The sequence below is a fragment of the Pimephales promelas genome, chromosome 23 (genome assembly GCF_988280905.1).
Source record: "Pimephales promelas chromosome 23, fPimPro1.hap1.1, whole genome shotgun sequence".
In the NCBI taxonomy this organism is placed as follows: domain Eukaryota; kingdom Metazoa; phylum Chordata; class Actinopteri; order Cypriniformes; family Leuciscidae; genus Pimephales; species Pimephales promelas.
Window position 1 is genome coordinate 7390896 of NC_142791.1, and position 10244 is coordinate 7401139.

At 37.2% G+C, this 10244-nt stretch overlaps 1 protein-coding gene across 1 annotated transcript; it reads right to left on the bottom strand.

Moving 5' to 3' along the window:
- Positions 1–1170: 1170 nt before the first annotated feature.
- Positions 1171–10048, bottom strand: rab38b (RAB38b, member of RAS oncogene family). The gene is made up of 3 exons (XM_039667545.2): positions 8792–10048; positions 6398–6678; positions 1171–4529 (listed from the first exon to the last, which is right to left on the bottom strand). Exons 1-3 carry the CDS (start codon positions 9000–9002, stop codon positions 4377–4379), a joined length of 645 nt encoding a protein of 214 aa, XP_039523479.1. The 5' UTR covers positions 9003–10048; the 3' UTR covers positions 1171–4376.
- Between the last annotated feature and the right edge of the window lie 196 nt (positions 10049–10244).

The window sequence follows — 10244 nt, forward strand, 5'->3', positions numbered from 1 at the left end:
AGACTCAAGGGCAGCCAGAGAAACCTTGTCTCCTCCTCGGCCTCCACGGGATCGTTCCCCAACTCCCTGTGGCCTTCAAAAACTGTGATTGCCGCATATTGATCAGTGAATGGAACAAATCAGTAAACAAATGAATTTTTTGGGTGAATGGATTAAAACAGTATCAAAATCCCCACCTAACATCCAACTCACCTGTTGTGCTTGTTGGTTCGAGTTAAAAGTATAGGAAAGTTTTGTGTTCTTGTTCAAGTAAACAAAATGTAAGTACATAATCTAAGAATAATTTGACACTTTTGCATGTTATGGCCAGTGAATTCGGATCACTAAATCTAGAACTCACTTACTTTATTATATTTTTAATTAATGACGGCAGACAGTCAAGGTGATGTTCCAGAATACATTTTTTTAGGAGTTCGACAAAACTTTTAGAATTGTGACTAACAGATAGCAAATAACTCGTCAGCTTGGAAATTAAAAATTACGTTTACAATATATCAGGCTAGTTTGAAGAGTCCATGAGGATAATAGTACCTAATTTCACCTCACTCTCTATCTCTCTTCTTTCTTATACTCTTATTTGCTGAGTAATGGCACTCATGTGACTATAAGAAAGCCTGTGCATTTTCCAGAAACTGTCAAAATCTAATTCCTGTGATAAAAGCAATGCAGTCATGTGGTCCATTAAGAGGACACAAAGGTTCTCAGAGGACTGGTGTCCTCACCCATGAGCATCTTGCTTGCATGGCAAATGAATGAACTCAACACTCGCTAGAATCCTAATTCTAACCAAATTTTTGAACTATAGAAAAACTGAGTGCTAGGCACATTATCGATTGAATCTGTGTTCTGAGTGAATTCTCTCAATTGTGGGTTTTTGTATTTCCAGGAACCTGGTATGAATCATTTTCTCATGCTCTATGAAGAATCAAAGCACAAAACTATAGCCTGCAGAGGCTCGGACGCAAAAAAAACGCCATGTAGTTGTCATGGTGATAACACAAGAGTTGGGTATAGGTGGGAAAAGAACTACAAGGCTGTAATTTGTCTAGACTTCCCACAGCCCATTGCACCTGAGAGATCACGTTTGTGTTGTTATACATGCACTTAAATATAATTGGTGATAATAACTTTTATGTTAATAATGCTAATCCTGTAAGAATGAAAATCCAGTCAACAAAACAAGAGATTTATTTCACTCTACAGCTTTAAATGTAGACATTATACCACACATTTTTTTTCAAGCAAATCTGTGACATAGCATAGAGTAATTCTTCATACTTTGAAACAATGGTAACACTTTACTTGAAGGGGTGTGCATAAGACTAACATGACACCTTCATAATCATGACATTTATGACAACTGTCATTAAGTGTCATTCGCTCAGTTATGACATTTTGAATGCAAATATGACATTATTTGAGATATCTTTATGACACCTTGACATAAACCAATACATCATAACCTGTCAGTGTCTTTGTCATGACAACTTGACATTATTAAGACAACACAACCTAAACATGACATTAATTATCAAAAATAAGAAACCACCTAGCTTTATTGGTTAACATTACATTAAACTATCAGGTGGTTGGTTTTGACATTGGCTGTCATGAAGCCATTATAACTTTTTAATGACAAATTCAATTAGTATCACTGTAGTTGAGGTCACGAAAAATATTCATGACAGTTATAATGCCCTCATGACAGTCAATGTTAAAACCAACCACATGACAGTTTAACTTCATTTTCTCAAGTTGTCATGACAAAGACATTGGCAGGTTATGATGTAATGGTTTATAACAAGATGCCATAACAAAGAGATTGCATTCAAAATGTCATTATTGAGCGAAAGACACTTAATGACAGTTGTCATAAACATGCATAAACCCTACTTCATATTCAAGACATACCTCATGTCATGATTATGAAGGTGTCTGTCATGTCAGTCTCATGCACACCCCTTCAAGTAAAGTCTTACCGAAACAACTGACAATGTCTCGACAAAATGGTTCACGAACACTTATTTAATGATCCAATACAATCATACAACACCTCCCACATAGATAAATACTATCTGAGAATAAAAACTCTGTTTGCAGCAGGTGCAGATGGATAAGGCTGTGGATCAATACACACATTAAAGGATTTAAATAAAGCACATGGTGATATAGGGAATCATGGGAGATTTATATAATGTCAATGAGTCATAGACTGAATCACTGAGAGATGCAGTGAGTGGAATAGGACTGAAGGGGGGATGAAATGGAAGGATGGCAGTAGATAAGAAGGGCTAGGGTGTTAGGAGTTGGAGTGGAAGAGGAAAGTGGTTGGCAGCTCTCTTTTTAGAGATACAGTTTGAAATGTCCTCTCTCTGCAAACCTTTAATAGACATTTATTCTGATTATAAACACTCTAGACATGCAAGCATCAGAATGCAAGTTCACATCCCATGAATTGAAATGATAAAAATCCCATAAAATTGTATTTATCTTAGCATGCCAGTCCACTAAGTGCCAATAAATATAAAAAAGATGGTAAAATAAGCATACTACAGAATATATTTCATAGTGAACTGGTCTAAACACCCCACATAAATCAAAACCATAACAATTTTTCACCTTTGTGGTGAACTCCTAAAACTCCTAAAGTTGAAATAAAACAGAAGAAGCAACAGATCTTTTTGTTCTGTATTGTGATGTATATTTTCCAAGTCTAACGGAATATTTAAAAAGAAAAAGAAAGGTCCATTGGTTGTTGATTAGATGGAGGCAGATCTGAATTGTAAGAAAGGAGTTTAAACAGGGTAAATGATTGAAAAAGTCTGGCATTCATCACCAAAAAAAAGTCTGTCGTAGAAGGTCATAATATGACATTTTACTAAAATTCACATGGTCAATTTTTTTTTTATAAGTACACATGGATGAATCACTAACAATTCACTAAGAGCAGAATGCCATGCGTTTAGAAAATAGGTTGCATTTTCTTTTTTCTTTAACTAAGATTAGCTTTAGCTTTTGAAATGAGCAGTTGTCTCTGATGAGAAATCCAAAGCAAAATATTGATGACTCATCCTGCACAACACAGATATTTGTCCAATCAAATGCTTTCTATAGTGAGAATGTCGCTCACAAATAACGCCTTGTGACATAACTAAATCATACTTGTTTATTTAAAGGGGTGATTAACTGAGAAATCAAATTTTCCTTGAGCTTTTGACATCTAAGCGGAATATCCTTAAATTTCAGAACTAAAAAAACTCTTGGTTAGTCCAATAAAAGCTTTTATTGACACCAGGCTCATCAAACGACTCATTTTTCAAAGTGGGGAACTATGACGTCAAAGAGGATAAAACACAACCCCCGCAGAATAAGATTGACGCCTACTTCAACGCGGCCAGATTAGCCCCGCCCACCGATTCACGCATTACACGCATAGCTAAATAACATAGATGCTACCCCATGATGACAAACCGGATCGAGCAATAGCCGAATCATTACGAATGATTCCGAATAACCGAATCATTCCGGTTGCCATTTTACAACATTGGACGTTTTCAAAACAATTTCCCCCGAGTGCATCGACGACTGAGTTGAAACTCATTATAATATGCAAAACTGTTATCCACTCACAGCAGTGGGCGTTTACTTCCAAGTCTTCAGTGCGAGACGCCCATAAAAAAACGAGCGTTTTTCAGCTAGGCTCAAAAATAGGGTACAAAATAGCCTATTACTTATTCATTTTGAAGTTTTTGAATGCAAAAACCAAGCGAACGTCATAAGTTGACCTCAGACAATAATATAATAAAATTGAAAAAGCCAGTTCATGACCCCTTTACACAAAAAAAGTGAAAGAAAGAAAAAGAACAAGCCCTGTGGTACAGTATGTCCTGCTTAAACGTAAAGAGAGAATAAAAATGATCTTAGTGCAACTTTATGAGATCTTTAGAAATGTTAGTGAGTTTAGTCAGGAATATAGCTGAAATGCAGATGCAAACCAGTTCTGAAAATATCTTGATGTTGTACATTTTCATTTGACAGCCCCAGTCCACCAGAACCTATATTACATACAGATTAAAAAACTTCTAAAAGCATAATCGGCCATATGTCTGTGTCTGACAGAGAGAAGTCTCACGTTGTGCAGTCAGGCACGCTAGTCCAGAACTCCAGATATACAACAACACAAAAAGACTCACTTAATTCACTCACAAAAACATAAGGTGCAGCTTCAAACATGAATACATTTACTCTGTGTTCATTCTGTGCAAGCTCAAAATGTCTTTAATTTAATTCTGTAGACTGGTGTAACTAACGAACGGATCTTTCTGCTGGTTGCGACTTTTTGATGGTCGGCTGCCATACATTGCTGCCATCTCCTCTCAAGGTTTGAAACATCCAGAACAGGCCATTTCTTTACCAGAGTTGAGCTGAGGAGAGATGGTATCTGGAACTACTGATTTCAGGATATCGTTCTCACTGGCTATGATGTGTTTAACTAGGAAGTTGGCAGCATCGTTAATGTTGAGGTTTTCCTTAAATTTGAAGAGAGAGAAAGAACATACATGAAACTTTTTTTTTTGGACTTTCAAATGTTCAGAAGAAGTCTGTGTTTGATCTCATCTCCCATTGAACGTGACCTGGGAACACTAATGAATGATTAAAACCCATGAAAATGCTCATAGCTGGAGATTAATTTAAGACTGACAGGACTCTTCATTAAGAATGAATGGATAGAGGTTCTAAAATAAATGAAATAAATAAATAAATATATGCCTTTGAATCATTTCATTGGGATTTAATGAGATGGCCTCGGTGTACCAAAAGTCCATTCTCCCGTTTTCCTCGGCAACTGCTCTGCATGCGAGTGGCAGCTGTAATTAGTGTGCAAATATTAATAAGCTTCAATCAGAAGCTTTAATTAAGCGCAAAAGGTTCTGACAATACAAGTTCTATCAAAATATATTTGTTAGTATGCTGTCAGTAGGCGAAAAAAGCTATTTTATTGTCGCCTACATAAAGGGGGTCCCGTAATTGTGAAGGTGATTTCGGCAATTTATCAACCAATCAGATTTGAGGGACAAGTTTACAGTTTGTCAAGTTTAGGATTACAATTAGGTTTAGGTGCTTCTACATTAGTGTTATTTACCAATCATTTCCCTAACTTTTTGATTGGGTTAGGACTAAATTTTCAGGCAGCCATCACATGGCAAACTCTCTTTGTTGGTAATCCTCCACACACATTCACAATTTGATTGAATTAATTGTTGGTGATAAATACACCAGCAAATATTCACAGCAAAAGGACAAATAATTTCTAAGGCTATGTTTACATGGAAACGATTCTGAAGAGTATACGCAAAAGTGGCGTTGCGTTATCACTTTTTATTCTGCGTTTAGACGAGCGTTCTGCGTGCATATGGTGACGCAAAAATGTGTGAAATTCAATGTAGTATGCACTCCAGGCGGCTAGGTGGCAATGTGGAGCACTGCCACACCTCAACACCAAGTCTGTGCGCTTGCATACAACCTTCACTATCAAGCAGACTTTTGCGTTTTTACACTTTACACAGGAAACACGGCGGTGGAGCGTTTTTTTAAGATTTCCACTCTGGAGGGTGGTTTCACTTTTTTGCGTTTTTAAGCCCCAAAAATGCCGTCACCGTGTAAACGAAAGGCACATCCGATAAAATATTTTTACGTTTTCACCCGTGAACGTTCTCGTGTAAACAGGGCCTAAGACTAATGTTGAATCAGTGAAAACAAATTTAACCAATGACTTTCCAAACTAGAACTGTTGCGGTATAAGTGGTGGTAACAGAGTATTTACATGGTACTCCAAAGAATACCATGCCGTGTCCAAAAACGTCTCTTTTGATAGTTTAAATCCCATCCATGAATAGACTTAGTGAATATAGTACTGTGGCAGCTGGCATATATAAATTTGTGGTATGGTATTAGAATCTAAAACCCTCACTATAGACCTATTCAGAGCAGCGCCATGACAGGTATAAAAGTGAGGCTATGAGGGATAGACTTACCGTGTTTCCAATGGCATCCGCTGTAAAAAGCTGAATAAAGCGGCTAGATTACTTACAATTTTCCACAGCTTACATTGTCGGGAGTTTTTTGTCAACTGACATTTCTTGCAAAGATATTTTTCAGGTGTTTCATGAGCAGAACAATCCGAAAACACATTAAATAACAGTACAGCCCATTGAAGAGATCCACGTCTATCCCTCACAGCCTCGCTTTCATTCTCATTAAAAATCAAAGATGGCGCTGCCGTGAGTAAGGCATATACCATGGTTCGGTATATTCTTAATAATTGTGAACATAAACATTCTCAGTCATTACTGTTGCTCCATCCAAAAGCACAGCAAATGTTATATCTTAGTCTTACCTTAGCAGACGTCTCAAACCAGCCCACAAATCCATTCTCCTTGCAGTACTGGTCCATCTTCAGGCCATTGTTAGTCAGAAAGTCTCTATTTTGGTCGCACTTATTGGCCAGGAGCACTGTGGCGACACTCTGGCCATTTGAAAGTATCAATTTTGAGTCCAGATCCTCCTTCCATTTGGAGACTGCCTCAAATGTGGTGGGTCTGGTAACATCAAAAACAATGAATGCCCCCATGGCCTCCCGGTAATAAACCCGAGTCATGTTCCCGAACCTCTCCTGACCTTCCAGTGCAGATGGAGTGGGAGAGAAAAAAAAGGTACAAAACAATTGGGAAAGGCACAACACAACAAGCCAAATGCAGCACAGTATATATATATTCCCGTTCAAATGTTTTGGGTTGGTAAGATTTTTTTTTTTTTTGTATTGTTTATGAAAGAAGTCTCACCAAGCAAGGTCCATTCATCAAAAATACATAATTATATTTGAATAAATTTCTACTTTTATTCCTGTGATGCAAAGCTGAATTTTCAGCATCATTACTCCAGTCTTTGGTGATATTTGATCTTTAAAAACTCATTCTAATTTGATGCTCAAGAAATATTTTGGAGACCTTGAGGTGGCGTTTTCAGGATTCTTTGATGAATAGAGAGAACAGCATTTATATTTTTTATTATTTGTTTCTCCTCTTGTTTTATCTCTCTTTATTTGTAATTTTTTCTGATCCCTTTGAAAGTGTGTACAGTAGTTTGATACACTGTTTTTTGACGTGCTGTTTTGTAATGTCTTTACCGACACTTTTGATCGATTTAATGCATCCTTGCTGAAAAAAAAATCGTACTGACCCCATACGTTTGAACACTACACTAGTGTTATATAAATAAATTGCATAGACAGACACAGTACGATATTTTAGCAGCTCATGTCAGACACTCAAATTCTAAGAAAAAGCCTGTGCCAAGATACATTTGGCATGATTACATTTATTATAATGAATCTACTGGACAAAAACACGAGTCTATACAAATCATTGTGTAATGTCCAGCAATGTGTATCGTTCTGAGCAGTATCCACAGCAAACATTCTTGTTCTTCGTATTCAGTTGAATATGCTCATTACAGCTGATTTTTCCAGCTAATGGCACATTCCATCTGTGTGCCTTTCTCTTGTTTGACTCTGAATGCAGCCACTCTTCTGGGCTGCCAACATTACACAACATTCGCTTGGACAGCTGTTTCCCTCAGTTAGTTCTGCTATTTATTCCAAATTAGAATCAGGAGGTGCATGTTGATCTCCATGAGTTTGACAGCAGTCTGCTTCACACTAGATGGACCACGAAACACGAGATGCTGTATTGGTTTTGATAATCCATACGGGATTTTGAGATATTACACAGGTATTATACAACAACAACGAATTATGAATAATGGATAATGTAAATCATCAATCAAGTTCGTTTATGAAATCATTTGCATTAGAAAACGTCAGACTTAAATTAGATACAATTGTTATGGTCACCTTGACAACTTGTGCGTGCGTTAAGAGAAAACTATTAGTCACTGGCAAGAAAAATGAACTCACTCAGCATGTTTTACTTCATTAAATTGTATGTCAGATGACTTCCAGCTAGGGCAGCATTGAGGAGTTTATGAAGCCCATGCGGAGTTTATGACTCTATGTACAGTATGACAGTTTATCATCTAATTTCTCAACAGTAAGCTCCTGGAAGTAGCTACACTAACCCGTTTGCTACATAAATTTCCCCACAATGTCATCCGCGTGCTTTATCTCACATGAGACCTTTCCATGCGGCCACGCGGAAAACGAGTTCTTTAAGCTGCGCGTGCCTGACACGTGACGTGGACAACGATACACATTTAAGAGACTTGGTTTGGGTTGGATAGCCTACGTATTTTACTGCAGAATAAGATCAACTAACATTACATTTAACGTCGTTAAGCCTTAATGGACTAATCTGATATTGAAATTGATCTGCTCTACCAGTGTTCCACGGCTAAGCACACAAAACAGCCAAAATAACTAATTTATTTACGATAAAACTATTGGCCTATATTTGGTGGCTAGACTATAAAACATTAAACAATACGTTAGTTTAAATAGGCCTATATGCTTTGCTAAATAATAATATTACAAAGAAAAAAAGCTCAATAACATATTTAAAATATATGCATTTATTTATTTACAGACAGTTAAACTAAAGACAGGCTAACCTCTCACGTTTCATTTTGGCGGAATATGGTTAGTAAGTAAGGACGTTTAACTGAATAAACTCCATCACGTGAGGTAGGGTAAATAAAAATAAGACACTTCCTTCCTTCATTCTCATTCTTTTTGTCTCTTTGACACACTGCTGTGAAGTTAGATACATTCTCTTACCTGCGATATCCCACAGCTGCAGCCGGACCGTCTCTGAGTCCCAGTTGAGAACTTTGAGCGCAAAATCCACCCCGATAGTCGCTCTGTAGTTTGCGGAGTACACCTGATGCACATAGCGTTTGATGATGCTGGTCTTCCCTACTCCCAAATCACCAATGACAAGAATTTTGTACAAATGCTCTTTCTGATTGCTATGCATCGCTGAGGACATGTGTGTGTCCAGAGTTTATCACACTACATAGTCATCTGTCATTGAACTTAAACTGGCACCGCCCAGGGCGTGGAGAAACTTGTGACCAGCTGTCAGTCAGACAAGCTCTGTTTGCTCATGTGCCCAAGATTACCTGATGCTCTGCGTTTACTCATGAGTTACTTAGTCTGTCTCTCTCTCTATCTGTCTGCATGTCTGTCTTTCTGATCTATCTATCTATCTATCTATCTATCTATCTATCTATCTATCTATCTATCTATCTATCTATCTATCTATCTATCTATCTATCTATCCATCTATCCATCTATCTATCTATCTATCTGAATGTCTGTCTGTCTGTCTGTCTACCTGTCTGTCTGTCTGTCTGACTGACTATCTTTCTGTTTGTTTGTCTGTCTATCTATCTATCTGCCTGTCTGTCTGACTGACTATCTTTCTGTTTGTTTGTCTGTCTGTCTATCTATCTGCCTGTCTGTCTGACTGTCTGACTATCTTTCTGTTTGTCTGTCTGTCCATCTATCTGCCTTTCTATACAGGTATCTATCTATCTATCTATCTATCTATCTATCTATCTATCTATCTATCTATCTATCTATCTATCTATCTATCTATCTATCTATCTATCTATCTATCTATCTATCTATCTATCTATCGTCTGTTGGTCGGTCGGTCTGTCTGTCTGTCTGACTGACTGACTATCTTTCTGTTTGTCTGTCTGTCTGACTGACTGACTATCTATCTATCTATATGTCTGTCTGTCTATCTGTCTGTATATATCCTTCTATCTGACTATCTGAATATGTCTGTCTCTCTCTCTATCTGTCTGCATGTCTGTCTTTCTGTTTACAGGCATCTATCTATCTATCTATCTCTATCTATCTATCTATCTATCTATCTATCTATCTATCTATCTATCTATCTATCTATCTATCTATCTATCTATCTATCTATCTATCTATCTATCTATCTATCTATCTATCTATCTATCTATCTATCTATCTATCTATCTATCCGTCTGGCTTGCTGTCTATGTATGTACTGTTCACATAAAGGGAAAAGAAAGAAGTGCATAAAGGAAAAGACAAAAGAGGGGGTGGAACTGCATTCCACACTTAATCATGGAAACTGTGAAAATGACACAACCACGCAAACTCCAGCCTTGGAGCACAGCATCTCCAAATACCTCAATACTCCAACTATTCACCCTGAATATATTTTTTAACAATTAAAATAAAAAGAGAG

What these genes read in the sequence shown, in the direction of transcription:
- rab38b (XM_039667545.2), bottom strand. Translation starts at nt 9,002, where the DNA reads ATGTCCTCAGCGATGCATAGCAATCAGAAAGAGCATTTGTACAAAATT. An exon ending in GCAGCTGTGGGATATCGCAG is followed by an intron (nt 6,679 to 8,791) that starts GTAAGAGAATGT and finishes CTGCACTGGAAG; the next exon opens with GTCAGGAGAGGTTCGGGAAC. An exon ending in GGTTTGAGACGTCTGCTAAG is followed by an intron (nt 4,530 to 6,397) that starts GTAAGACTAAGA and finishes TTCAAATTTAAG; the next exon opens with GAAAACCTCAACATTAACGA.